At 36.9% G+C, this 21,533-nt stretch overlaps 1 protein-coding gene across 1 annotated transcript in view; it reads left to right on the forward strand.

The window, feature by feature from the left end:
- LOC134535103 (pre-mRNA-splicing factor CWC22 homolog) overlaps positions 1 to 19,447 on the forward strand; it is a 34,275-nt gene extending 14,828 nt beyond the window's left edge. The window contains exons 6-10 of the mRNA XM_063373984.1: positions 6,985 to 7,211; positions 10,495 to 10,775; positions 14,784 to 14,885; positions 15,140 to 15,267; positions 19,174 to 19,447. Coding sequence (XP_063230054.1) covers positions 6,985 to 7,211; positions 10,495 to 10,775; positions 14,784 to 14,885; positions 15,140 to 15,267; positions 19,174 to 19,289 — 854 coding nt within the window. The 3' untranslated portion in view covers positions 19,290 to 19,447. The remainder of the gene's footprint in view (positions 1 to 6,984; positions 7,212 to 10,494; positions 10,776 to 14,783; positions 14,886 to 15,139; positions 15,268 to 19,173) is intronic.
- The last annotated feature ends 2,086 nt before the right edge of the window (positions 19,448 to 21,533 follow it).

Genomic DNA, 21,533 nt, shown 5'->3' on the forward strand with positions numbered 1-21,533 from the left:
CTCAAAAATTTGGCTGGAATCGGGTAGGATTTTCTATGAAATGGCTCGCCTGGTTTCACCTCTATGCTAGCTTGGTATAATTTGTTTAGTCCAGGTTTGTCGGAAAATACGTCTTGGAAATGCTTTAAAACTTGAAATAGTTCCGTTTTCTCCTTGTCGCTAATCAGAGTAATTTCACTCATGGCATTACGCAAATCGTCATCGGTCGCATTTAAATTACTTGCCATGGTAGAGCATATCATAGCATACGAATTTACATCACGAAGTAGTGATACGCAGTTGTCCGTCACTTCCCATTTTTCCGTGGTGGTCGGGTTCTCTAAGCTATCCATAGCCGTAATCATCCATCCTCCGAAATCCATGATAATTTTGTATGTGGTCAAAAAATCGATTCCAAGTATAATTGGTTTTGCCAAACCTTTCACTATCAAAACAGGTACGCGCTTTACGCTACCTAATCCTTCAATTTCTAGCAAAGTCTGTTTATTAATAATGGGACTAGCCCTTGACGTTACTCCTAAAATTTTAATGGTCGGGACAGGCATACGTGGTAATTTGATTCCTGTACTTTCTATCATTTCTATACAATCTTCGCTAATACATGAAACTTCTGCTCCGCTGTCTAGTAGAACCGGTGATTTGACCCCATTTATGCTAAGTGTTATTTCAGGACACAAGGCTTCTTTTGCATTCCCGGCTTCGATGCACGGTTCGCTTAACAGAAAGTCGCGTTCGTTTTCTCTGAATATTACGGTATTTATTCTTTTCGTGATGACTGTGTTCGATTGGTTTTCTAGACAAGGTTCACGGTGATGTTTAGCCCCTTCCAAATTCGTATTAGGGAGTGGTGATAGGAGCTGTCATACGCCCTCCCTGCTTAGTTTTCCTTGCGGTTAACAAGTCCAGGTATCTGGTCAGGTTGCCATGTTGGTGTAATTCGACCAGACCTCTCTGAAGTAGTATGATTTGAGTCCACTCTTTGACTAAAATTAACACCATCATTATTTCGGTTACACTGCCATTTCGTGTCATTATCACAGTTACTTGGAGAAATAAATTGTCGATTATTTTCAACTCGCGATGTTCCTTGCTCGGTGTGGTTTGCAGTCGTTATTGCTTTCTCTGTCGGCTGAAAAATCTGTGCTTCTACTCGATATTGTCCGTGTGATGCATTTCGGTCACATGCGAATCCTTCTTCTATCGGATACGTATTAGTTTTTGGACCTGAACTCCAAACGGCCCCTTCCCGTCGTTGGTTAGGGTATTGTTCCCGGTTGTAATTACCCTGTTGTCTTTGGTTCCCATTAGTATGGTTCGGTTGATTCCAATAATTAAAGTTTCTGTATCGTCCCCTGTATCCTTTATGATACCATTGCTGTCTAGGTTGTTCTACGTTAAAAGCGTTTATGCGAGGTGATCTCTGTTCGTTATTCGTGGCTGTAGGTTTATTTCGCCAATTTTGGTACAGTGGTGCGGGTGGATTATTGTTCTTCCGCTCGAACGTCTCCTTATTCACACTAGTTCGGTCTAGTTTTTCTAGCCTGTCGTAGTTCAGTAACTGTTCCTTAAAATCTACTATTCCGTTGTAATTTCGTCCGCTTAACTGTAACTGATATCTAACGGGTAGCTGTGATAGTATCATCGCTATAAATTCCTCGTCTTCCATGTTGCAGTTCAAATAGCGAGTTCTCTCATACATGTTGTTAATGTGTGCTTCTAGATTCTGGCTTCTTTTAGGTTCAAACTTATCAGAATGCAACTGAATACGTAAATTGCTTTGTATTCTGGTGCTCCAGAATTGTTGTATAAATGCCTTACGGAATGTACTATATTCAGTGATAGAATCTTTCAGTAATTCCCACCAATAGAATGCAGTGTCTTTTAGACAATGGCCAATGCTTTTCATCTTGTCTGTCTCGGATAGGTTAAACGTATTACAATACTCTTCGAACTGGTTAATAAATTTTCTGGGATTTTATGTGCTTTTTCCGGCAAAACTAGGTACATTATATAGCCATTTTCGAGCAGGATGATGCAGGGTCAACATGGAATCAGTAACTAACGGAACATTATTTCTAACTATAGTGACTGGTTCTACACTTATCCCAGTTGAACTAGCTACACTAATGTTTTCGCTTCTGTTGTTATTATTTTCATTGGTGACAGTTGATTTAGTAATATTCAACGCAGTGTTTTGTGTAAATTTCCTCTCGATTTCTTCTACTCGTATTTCTACTCGGTTTACTTTACTTTCTAAATCCTTCTGTACTTGACTGACATTTTCTTTTAATAGCGGTACCGTATTCTCTAGGGTTTCAATCCGCTCGTGTACAACAAAAAAGTTTTGTTCCATGGTCCGTTGTGTTTGTGTAACCTCCGTCCTAATTTGTTCCGTTTCTGCAGTCAAATTATTTAACGTCGTATTCAAGATTCGTACAATATTGTCTAGTCTATTGGCATTCTCCTGTTTTTCGCGTTCCCGTTCCTGTCTTTCGCGTTCACGTTCCTGTTTTTCCTCTTGTAGCACTCGAAACATTTGTTCCAGTGTCACGGTTTGGTGTTCATTTTCTGTTCGAGTCGTTTCCTCACCTCGTTGTAACTGTTGGTTATTCGGGACGTTCGTATTGTCATGGAGTTCCGACATCGTCTCTGCTCCTATTTCTCCCGTTTCTAGCCTTTCTTCAGCATTCGTTTCTGAATGTGTGCTACTGTTCTCTTCTAGCGCATTTCCTCTGAGGAAGTATGGTTCTCTATTTTCTCCAAATGGCATATTTTTCGATTTCCAGACTAAATGTGTCCTAACGTTCGTATTCTCTACGTCTCAGTGTAGTAGTCAGTGTGTTTCACCTAAATTCGAGCCTAAACGTTGGGCGCCAGAACTGACGTACCAACGGGTGTGTGAAGCAACAAAAAAAAAAAAATTATTATTTTCTTTAACAAATTTTCACAACCGTCGATTTCCGTCAGTTTAAAAAAAAATGAATTAGATGTTCTTGGTTCAAACAGCTAAAATTATCAAGGTAAATCAATGTAACTAGTTTATGTGTCGTAAATAAAAGTAAATTGCGTCTGTAACTAAAGTAGGTGTATTTTAGACCTAATGTGAGTGCGGCAGAGCCGTTGCAGGGTACAATTATTATTATACATACATTGATCACATTTTTATCCTACTAGACTATTAAATTATTCTAGAATGCTTGGAATTCTTTGTGTATGTATGCAACAAGTTTATCCAGTTCAAAACAAAACAAAAAAAAAAATTCATTCAAAGTTAGTGTAGTGTAAATATATCAACAATTTGTTTTATATCATGTAAACGATTCAATAATTCTATATGTTTCTGTTGAAAGTTAAGTTGTGGTAAGTTCAAATTAAGTAAAAATTATGTATTAAGCCAGGATTGAAAGCACTCGGTGAGCGTGGACCACTGAGTGTTGGTGAAACATTACTACATCAGAGACTAACGTTTATATCAAATTTAATGCCCTGAAAGAATTCCAAACAGATATTTACTATTCAATAGTCTTGGGATCCCGAGAGTTAATTTAAATTAATTAGTTTAGTTATTCTAATAATTATAGAACAAGAGATTCAGACTTGGATTTAAATTATGACGCTGGTAAGTCTTTCAGGCGAAAATCAATGGTTTTATAAAAAAATAATGTTCGTGAAATTCAACAAACGGGAAACGTTCCAAATCGACGACTGGACGGGGACTGAAAAAAAAACCGACCTCAGTGACAATTATAGCCTCTACAGACGTATTGACTTCCTCGATGACCAGTACTCTGCGACGATCCGCGTGTAGCTGGTTCTCCTGCTCTGGATAGCTGGTAGGTCGTTGACTCAGTCCTCCTCTCGTACCGGACTGCTGGGCTGTTCTACTGCTCGGCTCGTGGGCCGCCTCCTTCTTAGTTTGCGCCGTCGAGTCGGTCCTTCTCGCGGACCGGGCTGCTGGGTTGTCCTCCTGCTAGGCTCCCGAGACGTCTTCTTATTAGCTCGTGTCGTCAAAACTGCAGCACCTTTCCTATTTTAACGTGGTTCAGTCGTCGTCGATTGAATAATTGAATTGTCTCTCTCTCAAATCCTCAAGATATTTTAACCGTTCTTCTTTGCGTCGATTAAGGTAACATAATTAGGCAGATCTTCGTTCTAGTATAAAAGTTTCGTTGCATGTTCTTCCGTGAATTTTAGTGTTGAAATCTTCGACGATAATTAACAATTCTTATCAAAACACAATATTTTCCATAAATTTACTTAATTCTTGGTATATATCGATAAATAAATCTTACCGTTACTATAACAGCTCTTCGATATCTCTTTTAAGTATTAATTCAAATCATACGAAGTTCCCAGTTTGCTGCTAAAATTACGGACGCATATTATCAATGACCGAAAAATGGAACAAACCGAATATTCTAAAAGAATATTTTTACTTGTCCTTGTTTGTAACACGCGATTCTACAATTTTTCTTTAAACAAAAAAAAAATCAATGCTTTAACGCAAGCAAAATATAATCAAAATGAATCTCCTATTCTTTACAAATATAGTAATAAACAACAAATTTAATACTTTTTTTTAAAAAAACCAAAGATAAGCATACTTCCAGAGACAAAATAACGTTTTAGCTTATTTAAAATTTGTAAAGATTTGCATATCATAAATCAAACAATTTTTTGTTTCGACTTCTGCAACCACCAAAATTGATCAATATAAATATTTCTATAAAGTACAAACGTTGACTTTATAGTGCCTCAGTTTCAAGAATGCTTTTTGTGTTTCCAGAGTTTTTATATAAAATTCAAAATCAATTTATCAATATATTGTTAACTTTTTATTTAAGACTTTTTGACATTAGCTTATAGATGAATTGGAGGCGACTATTTATCCTGGTCAGATAAAGAAAATACTTTTATAAGGGCCTTTAATTTTGAAGTCCATGTAGAATAACAAAAGTTAAAGGACTTTGTAATGTGTTTATTTTTAGAGACATTGACACCAGATTGTAAAGTACCTAAAACAAATGCAACCTTTTATGATACATTTTGTACAATATTTGTAGTACTGGTGTTGGTTTTGCATTAATTGCATCGTGCCTTACTGTGGTTAATTTTTCATTTCATGAGTACAGAAAATTTTATTTTATTTTCTTCCAGAAAATGAAATTGGTTTTGATTGGAACAAGATAATTTTTTGTATCATAAGATCAGGGGTTTTCCATATATACAGCAATGCTGGGCTCATCTGAGAACCAGGGTCATGCAGAATAATTATTTTTAAAATAAGTAGTGAGTGGCAGCAATTGCTGGACTTTAATGCACATGTTTACAGCTTGATTTTGAAGGCCTTTCCTATGAAGGCACAAGATATTCAAGCTGATAATGCCTTCAATTACCAGGAATAAATACATCATCCTAACCGAGAGGGAGGGCCAAATTTTAGTATTTGGAATAATTGGGTGCTATATGTGTTCCAGAAAAAAGCCAGAGAGAAACCAGTTCAACAGGTAGTCAATTCCTTTTATTTTTAATAATTATCAAAAAATAGTACTTTACGTATACCTCAACTTTATAAATAATATCAGTATTATATATAATGCTAATAATATGACTAACAACGTAGTAATGTTTCATGTTATTAAGTTTCAAACGCACCAAGCTTACACAAAATAAATAACAGAGCATTTATAACTAACTATCGCAGCAGCGATTCAGTAATTTGTGAACACATTCAAATAGTTAATCTGCAATGGGAAATTATTCCCGATAAACAAGAACACGAGACAACAAATGCTAGCAAGCATTACAATACCATTATAAGAACTAAAAGTATTATGAGTTATATGGACCCCTTGCGACCAAAGTAGGGACACGTTACATAAGACACAATGAAAGACTAAGACATCATTCACTTATGCGTTAAATAAAACACGTGAATTAGAATATACGTGTTAAATGTACATAACTATGAAAATTACAAAGTTACTGTGTGTGTGTGTTTTTTTTTTTTTTATAAACATCGCGGGGAGACCCAGAATTAACAAATATACAAGGTTGAGCAAGCCCACAAACAAAAAAGGGCAAAACATAATTTAACTCAAAGGAATTTTCAATAGGTGACATCCGAAAGAGAATTTAGAAAACAGGAGCATTTAAGCATTACGTCGCAATCTACATTACGGTAAGGGTCACCACCCTACTTACATTTCCGTCTCCGCGAAGAAGCTCTCACTACTAAATTACAGAAAGTTGACTACATGATACCTATTTGGTTCTAGCTCTCAGATGAGCTCTACCCAGACTACCTATGAGAATAAGGTCGAAAAATGGCTAACCAAGCCTTATAAATGATCGGTATGATGCAGCACGCATGCGCCAAACCCCAGGAGGGGAGGCCAAGACCGACAATGTACTAATTAGCGAGGAGGGGAAAGGGAGGAAGGAAGCGCCAACGCCTGCCGCGGCGCGAAGTTCAAAAGCAGCGGACCCGACTGCTTCAATTTTAACACACTGTTTAGTGAGGATTCCAGCTTGCACCAACACTATTGAGGCATGTGCAACCCTGTGGAACAAGCAACACCTTCTATAAAGTATTTTACATAAGAATGAAATCTGTTAAAGTGATCAACATAATTTATAAAGTACTTTCTTGTACTCTGTTTGTAATGAGTTGTCCCGAAAAATGTTTTTCTGCAATGCATTGTTACTGAAATTATGGAACCTAAAAACCTAACCAACAATCTTATTAAAGGAAAACTAGTTTTTTATACATAATTTTGAAATTCCATGTATTTGCACTGTTGTGTGTATGGTGGGTAGTACAGTATGACTATAGAATATGACTAGCAGTTAATAGCGTTCTCTTTTGAATAAGAATATATAATTATTGTATTTTGCACTTAACAGTTTCCGGGGCACTGAACTTGTAATGCTCTGATAGAAATGCAGCGACTGTCTCATTATTGCTTTGTTTTTGCCTGGCAGGAGAGGCTGGCGAGACAACTATCCTGGACAACACGGAGACGAACCTGGTCGCACTACGCCGCACCATCTACCTGACGATCCACTCGAGTTTGGACTTTGAGGAGTGTGCGCACAAGCTGATGAGGATGGAGCTCAAGCCGGGACAGGAGATAGAGCTGTGCCACATGTTCCTCGACTGCTGCGCCGAGCAGAGAACATACGAGAAGTTCTTCGGCCTCTTGGCGCAGGTCAGTTTAAACTGCTTTTGACGTGAGAACAAATTACTTGAACAGCAACTTTTTTTTTGGAAAGTAGAGTGTGTTATTCAGTCTGAGTGAACACAGTCGTGTAAAATCTCTCCAGTTAAATATTTTGTATTACAGTGGAACCCCTGAATTACACTTTTCAAAGGGAAAACTGAAAATGGTGTTATTCGGGGGAAAGTGTAATTGAGGGGAAAGTAACATTTTACTAAAAACTTTATGAAGATATGTATAATTCGACAAATCAACACTTGCTGTAATAAAGTTTTACAACAATAACTATAGGTATTATTTTTGTTTGCAATTAACTTGAGTAGTTAATAGCAATCTCAAAACTTAAGTAAAAATATGTTATAGGCCTACCATTGAACAACTTTATATTTCGAATTTAAACATTTTAAATTTTCAACATACCCTTCTCAGCTGTTAGACGTACGTACCGTAGCCATAGCATCATTATGTAATACAAAGGTATAGTGTAAACATACCATCTAGTACTGTATACTGTAGTAGTACACTAAAAAACTAAAAAAGAAACATCAATCACTGCCTCCTAAAAAAGTCAGATATTTTACTTTGACATTTAGACTTGATCCTGACACCCTCAAGGTGAGTTTGCACTTTATTCAAGTGATGAAACACCTCATCACTTCCAGAGACACTGGCTAAATAGCTTCTCACAGTGTCCAAAGCTTGTAGTGCCTCACTGTGGCTGCACGCTGGTACTGGCTCGTCTTCGTCATCCTCTTCCTCCTCTTCCACGTCTTCTTTGTCCTGCAAATGCTGGTCAATAATGTCATCCAGTGTTTGCACTTCTGAAGTGACCACAGCAGCATCAACATTGACAAACTTCTCAATAGTGACACCAGGACGGAGTGTCTCCCACTCTGAAGGCTGAACCTGTAGTGTGTTGGCTGCCTCTGGCTGGGTTGCAGCAACTTCACCTTCAGTTAAAAATCCAGCCTTCTTGAAGCAGTTTATGATTGTGTCAGACTTGACTTCTGACCATGCCCACGCTATATAATGCAGAGCAGTTAGAACACTGATATGTATTATGGATGGATCCTCTCCTGAATCCAGCATTGTAATGGCCTTCTGCACGAGTCGCTTCCTTTACTTCAACTTAAAAGAATGTATTATTCCAAGGTCTAGGGGTTGAAGTTCACTTGTACAGTTTGCAGGGATGAAAGCTATTTTTACATTACGTAGTGTAATTTCTTTAGGGTGGGCTGGGCAATTGTCAGCTAGCAAAAGAATTTTGCGGTGTTGCACCCCCATCCTGGCATCTAATGCATGGAGCTGGGAACTGAAAAGGGCTTCAGTCATCCATGCCTTTTTTTTGGCAAAATATTTTGTTGGGAATGTTTTTATGCCTTTAAAACACCTAGGTTTTAAAGATTTCCCAACAACTATGGGAGTCAGCTTCTCTGTGGCATCAGAATTCACAAACAACAAAACAGTCAGCCTTAATTTGCTCAATTTCCCCCCATGACACTTCTCTCCTTTGAAATTTAAAGTTTTGTTAGGGAGTACATTAAAAAACAACCCAGTCTCATCGGCATTAAATATGTCCTTAGGATGAAAACCCTTCAACACATCTGGCAAAGTGTTTTTTACAGTGTTCTGTTTTCAGATCAACACTTTTGCTTTCACCGCAAACAGTATGGTACACAACATTATATCTCTTTTTGAACAGATCAATCCAACCATTTGAGAGGGTAAACTCAATGCCTAAGCGATCCGCAATCTGCGTTGCTTTCTCGCGAATCAACCTGCCGTCCACTGGAATGTTTGCGGCCCGTGTAGCATCAAACCACTCCTTAACTAAGCCGTCCAGTTCTTGGTATTTGGACACCTTCACAGTTTTGAATTTTTTTTTTTTTTTTGCCATTGGTCCACTTTGTTTTGCGCCATTTTCGATGGATGTTGATGCTGCTGTGGTCACTTCAGAAGTGCAAACACTGAATATGCCTTGGCTAAGGCCACACGGGATCCAACGTGGTTGTCAAACTGCCTCAAAATATTACATTTTTGCTCAACTGTTAAAGCGTTTCTTTCACGACCACTTGCCATTGCACGAATATTGCGAAAATTTAATCGCAAACGTGAATAAATTATCTGTAGAACATGTCAATAAAGCGCGAAAATTTACGTCAAGGTAAAACAAAATTAAAGCCCAGAATCACTGGTACCAAACCAACACACGAAAACAGCGGTTTTCAGTAGTGTTGCCAACATTTGCCAAGGAGCGAGAAACTGTACATGTATGTGCTACGCGGACGTGTTCCTTTCACTACATGGAACGATCTGAAGAACAAAAAAAATTTTGTAACAATAAAAGCACCCAAATAGCCATTTGTGACGTAGTGCACAACATGCATGTACGTATTATCTTTGAAAGATTTGTGTAATGGGAGTGCATAACTTGATGTAAGCTTTTGGACATACGCCATTGCTAAGCATGTACGTAATGGAACGATATTCTGTTCGAGAAATCGATAGAATCGAAATGGAACATGTATTCTTACTACAGTTGCAGTATATCACGGGAAGGCATTTGATTTTACCGTGTGATAAGCGGGAATGTAATGTATTGTAAACATAGGACAAATGGCGGGACCAGCAAAAAAATGGTTTAATTGACGAGAAAACGCTATTCGCGGGAACATAATTGCCGGGTTCCACTGTATAAACAATTAGGGAAGTTGTGCAAGACTTTTGCTTTGCTTTATTTCTAGTCTATGTAATCTAATACTGTAATGATTTTGCCACTCTTTCCATACTTTTTAAACATTCAAAAGAGTACATAGAAGCAACAAACTAGTTTTTGTATGATTTTCTCCATAATAACATTGTGATAAAATTGGGAATATGATTTTTAATTTGATTACTGAAAATAGTTTTTACTTCTCTAAACAAATTTTTTATTTACTGTGAGGCATTCAATGTTGCACACACAAATATAAATACTTAAAATGCTTGCAAAATATTTTCTCCGTGAATATAGTCACAAATTACTTACAGCAATTATTCTTAAAATTCAATGCTCCTCCGAGCACACATGGCAATACATACTTGTTTAGGATCAGTACCGCATTACAAACATTACCTGCGAAAGTGATTCTGATGGTGTTCTAATTTTTACAATCTCGTTTTGTCCGTATTGTGCATCTATCTGCATTGCTTTGTGTGTAATGCATTGGGTTTGTGACATAAATTATATGCAGCATGAGACTTGAAATATTAATGGTAATGTCTGTGGTTTCAGAGGTTCTGCATGATAAACAAGATCTACATCCCGCCATTCCAGCAGATTTTCAAGGACACCTACGACACCATTCACAGGCTGGACACCAACAAGCTGCGTAACGTTGCCAAGTTCTTTGCCCACTTGCTGTTCACGGATGCTATCTCCTGGGAGGTTCTGTCGTTCATTCGCTTGAATGAGGAGGAGACGACGAGCTCCAGTCGCATATTCATCAAGATCCTTTTCCAAGAGCTCTCTGAATACATGGGGCTCACCAAGTTGAACGAGAGGGTGAAGGATCCGTAAGTGGTTTACTGCTGTAATTTTAGATTGTGTTCGACAAAAAATTTTGTGGAACAAAATGGTTTACATATTTTAGATCAAAGTCATCTAGTATAAATTCTCAGCAAACAATAACAGTACAAATGAAATATAACTAATTAACTGTTAAGTTTTTGATTATCATAATTTTCTGCAGTCTGTAGTGTTTGAAGATTGTGATCACATAATAAATGTAAAATATTTCTATTTTCCTCTGTATGTCATGCTCCTTACTTGTTCTCAGGCAATTGCTAGCTCTTTCTTCCACCTTCTTGTGTGTTTTTGTGCATACTTCATTATCATTAGTGTTGTCACCATCCTCTCTCCTCATGTGGTAGATGCAGTCCTCATTCTAGCATGCCTCATGCATAGTCCTGTTGGACCTCGTAACTGTCTTCATATCCTTCAGAAACTTAATTCTTGTTGCTCTGTTTCTCCCTGTCCAAGTTCCACTTGTATTTGTTCTTTGTGTTGACTATATCCCAACTATTGTCCCTGCACACCGGTAAAATTTATCTCTTCCAACAAAGTCCATTATAACTGAAGTTTTCACCTATTTTTGTGTTACATTATCCTGATTTCATTATTAGTTCTTGTCATCATATCACTTTTCTGTAACCTCTCCTTATTTCCTCATCTTTCATCTTATCTTCTGTGAATGATGTAGCCATTAATAGTCCCCACTTCTTTCTTCCAGTCTTTTACTCGTGTAAAATTTCTTCAGTTAAAAAATTGTATTGTAAACAACTAGGGAAATTGTGTATGACTTTTGCTTTGTTTTATTTTTAGTCTGTGTAATCTAATACTGTAATTATGTTGCCACTCTTTATAGTCTTTTAAAAATTCATAAGAGAAAAAATAAGCAACCAACTTGTTTTTGTACGGTTTCTTCCATAATAATATTGTGTTAAAATTGGAATATGGTTTTTATGTTGATCACTTATAATACGTTTTACTTTTCTAAACAATTTTTTTATTTACTAGTGAGGTATTCATTATCTGCACACTTAAATATGAATATGTATTCTTAAGATACTTGAAAAATATTTTCTCCATGAATATAGTCACAAGTGATCTAATGCAACTATTCTTAAAATTCACTTGAGCAAGTTTGAAGTATCATTTGCATTTAATTAAGCAACAGTGCCACAAGACAAGTTGTACAACATTTAAATGACATCTGTCAGTTGACATGGACCTGAGTGCACCAGTGCCTCTTGACTGGTTTGACTTGTCGCTTGACTCGTCAGTCATCCTGGGTTCACCAGAGAAACTACCGTGATTTCTGGTATAATCGTCGCACATTTTATTCTAAAATCAAGTTTGAAAAGTAGGGGTGCGACAATTGTGCGGGAAAAAAAAATTTTGTTAGGTAAAGTTATTCATAAAAACAAAACCAGTTCATGGAAAGTACGTTTATTTAAAAAAAGGTGGAGTATACAAGAGCACGCCAAACAATCTATATTAATAATTCCTTAAACAAATACCTTTCTTCAACTTTAAATAGAAAAACCAATTCTCTAACGCGAACGCAAGCCACTTGAATCTGACGTGAACTAACGTGTCGTAGTACACACTTGCCACGAAAGAATGCAGGCTATCAAATGTAGTTAAATCGGCACCTGACATAGCGCGCGTTGCATCCAATCGGCGAGATATCGATATTCAACTACGCTCTATCCGGGAAGCAGCATAACCAAACATGAATGATGTGCTGGCTACATTTTTATAAGCGGTACGCCGCGTTAACGCAGACAATCAGATAAAGGAAATACCGTTTAAAAATGTCTTTAAAAGAAAATTGACATGTCAGACAACTTTGTATTTCTGTTAGTTAAATAAATAAGTGGTAATGACCGAAATTAAATTTTAGATTATACCTACACCGCGGCGACACAGGCGATCAGATAAAGGAAATAACGTTTAAAAACGTCTTTATAAGAAAATTTACACGTCAAAAAACTTCGTATTTTTCTGTTAATTTATTAAGTAAGTGGTAATGACCGAATAAATATTAGATTTATACTTTAAAATACATCGTTTTATACAGAAAAGATACCTACACAAAGCGCTCGGCATCTACTAGCGGGACCAAAAACATCATGCGACGTTTACGCGATAAGTTTTTTTATCCCAATTTTGACAGCCTAAAATATGGTTGCGACGATTATGCGATAAAACACGGTATTTGGCTGACTAGTGAAACTGTTTAGTGACCTAATATGTGGACAGTGTCACAGCTCGTACTCACCCCTGCAGATTCTACAGATAGACAGTTCACTGTGCACCTCTCTTCTCTGCCTTGCTTGTTTCTTATTTGCCCCTCTCGTCTCTATTAAAAAATTTTTTACAATGTTCCTAGTGTTTTTAGCAATAAGTGCAATCCTTTTGTTAGGACACTCACTCAGCGCACAGGCGAGTAGGTCCTCTGCTATCACACCACGTCAAGACAGTGTTCACTGCAAGTTTTTCCGCATTACCAACCGCGGGGGAAGTAAAAGGGCATGGGCAGCGTGGCCAGGTGTTAAGACATCTGCAGGAGACCAGGGTTCACGGTGGTGCCATCATGACATGCTAAAAGGACCCATGTTTTCGGGTTCAAAATCATTTATGTTCCTACACCACGTCTATTTTACGGACATCCTCTTGACCCGCATGGTCCAGACAGGATCAGGATCAGGATTTCGGCTGAGGACAGTCTCATAATTCGACCAGGGGGAGAGTGTTAAGACACACACACAGTGTACGGGCAAGCAGGTCTCACTGCAACACAAGTGTCAACACAGGCATCAGCACAAAACAGTGGGATAGAGTGTCGTCGCAAGGCCGGCCTCCATTGTGAAAAGGAGGTAGGAACAATAATTATATCAAATACGGCAGCCACTCCCAAAAAAAAATTTTTTGTGGGGTAGCGGGGGAGACGACAGACCCCGGTGCGCTGTGGTGATTCTCGCTGCCGCATTCCACCTCATCAAGAGGTCAGCCGCAACCGCGACAGAAGAACAGCGAAGGTAAGAAGGACTTATAAACGGTGTGATAGCGAGGCGCTTAAGTTCCTTTTATCTGTGCTAGGCAGTACTAGAGGGTGACGACTGCGGCTCATGTAATTATTGTAATCAAAATCTGACAGTAAAGTTAATGTCCAGACTCTATTTAACAGTCTTTGATTCCCCTCGTGACCCTAGTAGGAAGAGAGGGTAATATCAACAAGGTCGAGGCAGCGACATAACACTTTGAATCTCGATTATTATTGTAATGCTAGGCTCAAGAATTTTTTCTATTACAGGTAGTTAATGTAAATAATTTATTGTTCAAAATTGTACCAGAAATTAATAAATGGGATGCAAATTGCATAAATGAGATATGCAGCAATAAAGGAGGTCTTGAAAATCAAGTTTAATAACCAGAGATTCCTAAAAATCGTTAGTAATTACATTAGAAATAGCTTACATTGAAAGTCTGTTTCACTTCATGATTTACCTATTCTCTTGCAAACCAATTTTACTCCCCCTCTTCCCCAAATCTTTCAATCTCTTAACACTTTCATTTCCATGCATATACTGTTTTTTTTTACATGATAATTATATTTTTTCTGGTCCCACAGTGATTTGAAAGGTAGAGATTAGACAACACCTTTTACATTCCTTAAAACAGAAAATATGTGACAGCAACACACATGCAGTATAAAGAAAACAAAAGATCATTTGACATGTCCTGCAACACACTTTGACACCTGACAAAGTATTCACAACAGACATTAATATGTTGCATGACAATGTTGCTTCAGTGAAGACATTGCTGTACAATGTTTGGTAGTAGATTTACTAGGCTGCCAGTAGCATATTGTATTATTTAATAGGTATAGAAGTAAAATTTAGGCTAAAAAAAAACTGAAGATTATTGTTATTATAGTTTGTATATGTTAGATTAAAGTGTCAACTGAGAAAGATTTTTAAAAAATATGTAATTTTTTTTATATTTTTTTACAGAACATTACAGCTGGCTTTTGATGGTGTATTTCCTAGGGACAATCCAAAGAACACTCGTTTTGCTATCAATTTCTTCACATCTATTGGTTTGGGAGGCCTTACGTAAGTGTAAATGAATATTTAATTTGGTAATTCATATTCGTTTTACTTTATTCAATAGGTATTCAGAAACTATAGATCACTTTATTAATGATAGTGGTACATTAAAATAAAATAAAAATTTATGTCACACTTTAAATGCTTTCAATGTTTGTGGTCTAGTCAGTCAATTTAGTTAGTCTCTTAAGTAACAAAATATTTGATTTTAATGAGGCATTATTGGGATGTAATTGTAATGTAATTTGGTAACCTTTCAGTGATGAGCTTCGAGAACACCTGAAAGCCCAACCAAAGACTCCGTTGGTTCCAAAACTGGTGGAGGCTCTTGCATCTAGCAATGAGTCTGACTCAAGTGATGAATCATCAGATTCTGATTCTAGTAATGGTAGGTTGCAACTGACCTTTATTCTTTTAAGTTTTAAGGAATTTTATCATTTATTTATTATTTATTTATTTATTTATTAATATTGTAACAAGCCCACAAACAGCCGAGGGCTTTAGCGGTGGGCACGACACATATATACAAGGACAACATATGAACAATACAAACAAAATACAAATGACAGTTTCTTGAAAAAAGTATTAACATTAAAATACATATATTGTGTGATATAAATATTACATTTTCATAAAATAAAAAGCATGTATTAAAAAACACAAATATCTTTAATTTTAAAAAATTTCAAATGAAATTGGGCTAAAAATAAAACCATAAAATTTTGTATTTAGTATTCATTAGTATGTGTATAGTGAAGTAAAATGTCTGTCAATAGTGCCACCATAATACCATGTTGGTATCAAGACCATGGATTGAAATGTCATGATCCTCACGTGCGTAGATGTAAAGCCTGACACACACTTGTTGATTCCTTTCCTGGTCTTGTTGCTGAGTCCATCAGCCCTGAGTATGTTTGGTAAGTGAAAGACTGGGGGGCAGTCAGTGTCTTACAGTGGTTCGCATCCACACCAAGATGATTACAGAGTGAGCTGGTGCAGTGGTGAGACACTGGACTCACTCCAGAAAATCAGGTTAGAATCCTGGTTCGGCAGTACTGACTTCTGTTTTCCAGGATTTTTCGAGATAACTCCAGCCAAATCCTTACCCTAGGCCATGGCTGTTTAATTGCCCAATATTACTGGTTTTTGTCGTAGTGTTGATAAAAAATATAACCAATAATGAAAAAAATATATATATACAAAAATATACAGATAAAATTAAAACAGTAATACAGTTACAAATATATGCTTTATGATTGAAAATAGAATTAAGTATACACACATACAGGAAAACAGTAAACAAGATGAGATAAAGAATTTACTAGGTATTTGCTAATTACTTAATCTTGCAAAAGATATATTAAATATTGTGGAACAGAGAGAATAAATGAGTAATGCATTACTGCTTTATTATTTTTTTTTTTGGTTACAAATTGTGATGGGCTGATTACATTCTTTTGCACCACATATTTTTTAATTGAGAATTTTAATCAAAGCTTTAAGGGGGTGCCTCCCATTTCAGGTCATGATTTTATATTTATATTAATCACTGATCAACTTTTAGACTTATTCAATTGTTTAATTTTCGCTAAGTGAAAAATATATACAGCATATACATTATGCATAATTAGCTGCCAAAGTTACATTTTTAACATTTTGGGTTGTACAAATAAGGAGAATTTAATTTATTGCAGAACTGAAACTTTTTAGGTTTAACTGCAATGCCACTGGCTACTTTATGATATGGTTTGCATTTCTATCACAAAAACTCATTTCATGTTTCTTGGCTATCAAAATTATAACAAATTCGAGAATTTTGCAATGTCAGGTAAAGTTAATTAATATTTTCTGAAATAAATTAAAATCATTTCTTGAAGTAGCAAGTGGAATTGCACTTAAACCTAAAAAGTTTGCAGCCTCCCGGTATCCCTAGGTCCCAGTAGCCTACACTTCCACGCTGAAATAGACACAAATACAATGCCCAATATGGTTTAGGCAGCCAAAGTCGGGTGTTCTGAACATAATAGCTGAGTGATCTTAAACAAGAGAACAAGCATAATTGTATTAACTAGACTTTATTCTTATTTATTTTCCAATTTAGTTGACAAAATTTTTATATTAAGACAAACCTCAAAATGCAAATATGTGATTAAATATGAAAACAGCAATAACGTACAATAAATAACATGACTTTAACGAAATACAAAGATTAATGCCGCAGCATATATATATATATATATATATATATATATATATATATATATATATATATATATATATATATATATATATATAGAGAGAGAGAGAGAGAGAGAGAGAGAGAGAGAGCGCGCAGCAACGCATCATATGCAAATACAATTACACATTAAAAAACATTTTAGTGAAATGTTACAGCAAATGACCGACCCATGGGCAGAAGGGCAATCAAAGACTAATAACCCACGTGAGAAGGCATATTTCACAAACATGGAAACGTCCGCAATTATGAAATCTAACGGGGCGAATGCACGAACAAGCAACTACGTAGGCGTGAGAACAAGCTATATAAAGATAAATTTATTTCATAGCCCAGACGGGGCGGGACACAACACAGAACAGAAGACATAACAGATAAGAATTTTAAAATGTACTGATCACTGCAAAAATTTAATTACGGAATCATAACAAAAAAAAAAAAAAGGAGAGAAGGCACTTGAGATACACACTTACCAGACATGGCTTTGCAACGCTCGATGTGGAAGCACCGCGCCCATCACGCACTAACATCAAACGAATTAAAGGTAGCTAAACACAGGAACTTGAATAGAAAAAAAAAGGCGGCTACATAGACCATTCTAACACCGCAGCCGTTGCAAAACCAAGACGGTTCGTGATCTCGTGCGATTAATTACGGCAAACCTATCACATCGCAGGAATATATTCAGCAGTAGTTGAATCACAAAATCTTAATGCTGCGACGGACTGAGGACAAAAAAGACCCCCGTCTGACAGCGGACCAACACTATATCGCCACCTGCCTACACCACTACGCAAGTGCCCCGGCGAGGTAGGGGAAGAAAGGGCACATGGGAGGAAAAGGGAAGGGGACCTATGACTGACGGGAGGTCGGAAAACGCGCGCACGTTAGTAGCAGCAGCCGCTGCAAGTTTCAGTTCTGCATTAAATTAAATTCTCCTTATTTGTACAACCCAAAAACATTAAAAATGTAATTTTGGCAGCTAATAATGCAAAAAGTATGCGCTGTATATATTTTTCATTTCGTGAAAGTTAAACAATTGAAAAAGTCTACAAGTTTATCTGTAATTACTGTAACTATAAAATCATGACCTGAAATAGGAGACACCCCCTTAAGCCATTACTTTCACATTGGATATAAATGTTTATCTGAAATTTTATCTAGTGGGTCATTAATTGATGGCATATGGGAAGAACCCAAGAAAAGCAAGCAACTTTCCTGAACTATTTTAGAAATTTCTCCTATACTACTGAAACCTGTGCAAAGAATGAAGCCTGCATAAGAAAATGGGCTATATTTTAAATTGTAAGTGACCTTCTCTCTGGTAAAGTTTTCTTTTGAAAGCTCTTAATTTTTTTTAATTTCTCAGCAATTACAGAAACTAATTGCATCTTAGTTATCAAAATATTTGGTTGGAAAATTATTATAGATTTAAGATCTGCTCTCTAAATTTGTGTTATTAATTTTGTAATTGTTTTAAAATAACATTGTGCCAGCTCTCAAACAAATAAAGAAATGGTCACTGTTTAAGTGTGTTGCTGCAATATCTATGGCAGGGGTAGCGGCCTGGTATATGGTGTCATAATGCATCACTGCACACACACTGAATAATGTGTGATGTTTGCTTATCCCTTCCTTAGTTTCTTGTGTTGATGGGCACAATCGCTGATGCACCATACTCATGTGGTAATTGGTCATGGGTTCAATCCCAACCATTGGCATGACTAAGTTAAGAGTATTGCATCATTATCAAACTGGTTTGGCACTGACAGTATAATAATCTTGTGGGTCCCGTCACACCTTCAGTCTGTGCAGATAGTGGTGAGACACAGGACTCAAATTCGGGAGGACACAGTTTGTATTCATCATTTGACCATCCTAATTCCGGTTTCCCGGGATCACTCAGCATTTTTTTTTTTTCTTACTTTAGACCATGGAAAATTCCTTTCGAGGCTGTCCATATTTGTGATGTGACCTCTTCATCAGTGTGAAAGAAATCACTGCACTTGTACTTTAAATTATGTTTTAAACGTATTAAAATAGCCTTTTGTGTTTTAGATTCTAGCTCAGAATCAGAAAAAGAGAAGCAGAGACACAAGAAACCTAAAAAATCCAAGAAGAGTAGTCAGAAGAAATCAAAGAAGAAGAAGAAAAAGAAAAAAATCAAAACTTGAACATATTATAGATGATGTGTGGAAATAGCTCCCAAAAAAAATTACAAAATTTTTTTATTATAGTTTTGCAAATTGACTACACTGGTTTTTTTATCAGTGTGTTACAGACTGTCATACTGTACTGTGTCATTCATGCTGTTATACATGTAACATGTTTGTATATTGTATTATTATTTGTGTTATAATGATTTGAATCCATACATTATTGAGCATCTCTTGTAATCGGTCTTACAGAACTCGCTCCTCCAGTCAATTTAATGATCTTGTCTGTAAAGAGAAAAGTTCGTATTTAATATTCATATTATAATTACCTTATTCACAAAGTGATGCAGAGAGGAGCTGTTAAACTAAACTTGACACAAACTAAAGGACTTGATTCTGCAGATAGTGTCTTGACATTCTTGATGATTTTTGAGCTGTATCAAGTTGGTAGAAGCAGTAATCCCAATTTTCTAACGGCTGCACAAGTGTTTGTTACTTACTCGTCATGGCATGCAACAATCCTTTTTTTCTTTCTGCTCCCAAACTTACCATTTACTGACTATGTTGTTTCCTGATTGACACTTGGTCACATTTGTTACAGTAAAAATACTAGCTGGTTTAAAATTCATCATAAGGTTACCTGTACCTTGCTTGCTCATAAAAGTTTAACAATAACTGTTGTAAGTTAACAATAATTAAAATAATGATTTTTATAATTTTGGAATGTTGGGACATGTGATTTTGACATGTCATTTAAATCCTATAAACCAAAAAATCAATTAAATTAAAAAATTTGCTAGAAAATTTTTTTATGCTTATGATTCATATAATTCTAATTCAACTTTTTTTTTCCAAATAAAAATATTTAATATTTAAATTTTTATTTCAATGATGGGTCGGCCTATCATTCTGCATTTGATAATTCCTAAATCCTACAGTACTGTGTTTATTAATTTTAAATTTAAATATATACAGGAAAGCAAGTACTCACAGACTAATACAAAAAAGACACATGTAAAAAAAATCATATTTTACTAGTATTAGCCTACAGCTACTTTGTTGCTGTCCTTTGATTTTAACAATTAAGTACATATGTTTTCTTAGGTATTGAGGGCGTACCGGTGTTACGATCTGAATTATTGGTGGAAAATAGTGGGCGCCATCACGTGAGTGGGCACGTGGACCCGGCTTGGTGCTCTTACTCAGGGCTTTACGTGGCCCGTGTGCGGCGAGATATTAGCCCTCCTGATATCTAATTCAGCACCTGTTCCTAACCGAGCCCGCTCTCAGCGTCGGGCACGCTTCTACTTAACCGCAGTGGGCTCTTAGGGCGTCCCACACGCCGCTGACTGGGTAAGGACCCACGTGGCCCCCCCAAACACAAAGACACATGACTCAATTAAGTTGGTTTTATTTACTTCTACATTACACGTCCTCATACAGTTCTTCCTTTACACTGTTAAAAACGCCCGAGGCACGAATCGGTTTAGTTGAGGAGGCGGACCACACACTTGGCCGCCTCAAACTTTTACGTAAAGCACAAGTGGTTAAAAAACTCCTGAGCATAGAAATTACTAATTAAGCAGCCCCACCGACCGAGAGAGGCCCCGAGGATGAAAAGAAAATGCTTTGAATAATTTAAATGAACAGAACTACGTATCGGTGAGACAGCGGTGATGTCCTCGGGGCGTCTGCAGAGACGTCCGCTCTCGGCCGGCTGTAGAAGGAGACTGGGGTGAGACAAGGGCTTGCGGCAGGAAACATGGCGCCCTTCGCGCCCAACACAATTACTGTTAACATCTTAGCTATTGCGTGCCCCGGGTTATTATAGAAAATAACATGAGCCCTTTATAAAATTACCAGATACACATCCACGACCAGACCGTCTGTAATAATTACTTATGTGGTAAATTAGTTTGAATAAAGTTGTATGTTGGTTCCGTTTTTGCCTGCTAGGGAGCGTCCTTGTCCATGCTTGCACGTACTTTATTACAAAAATATAACATATTAATAAAACAAACGACACTCACTTACTGACTCATCGTGACACTATTTTAGGGCGAAAAGAAAAGGTTACAATATTATTAATTACATATAGGGGTGCAGCGCACTGCAGCTAAGCGCCCTCTTGCCGGGCAACCAACACACACACGCACGCGCTTGTTATTGGGAGGTTTGAATATGAACAGAGGGTGGTGGTGTTTGGGCGGTGGCATATCGGGCTCAAAGGGGGCCGCAGGCCCAGACGACGACAGTATTTTG

This window comes from Bacillus rossius, chromosome 1 (genome assembly GCF_032445375.1).
Source record: "Bacillus rossius redtenbacheri isolate Brsri chromosome 1, Brsri_v3, whole genome shotgun sequence".
Taxonomy (NCBI): domain Eukaryota; kingdom Metazoa; phylum Arthropoda; class Insecta; order Phasmatodea; family Bacillidae; genus Bacillus; species Bacillus rossius.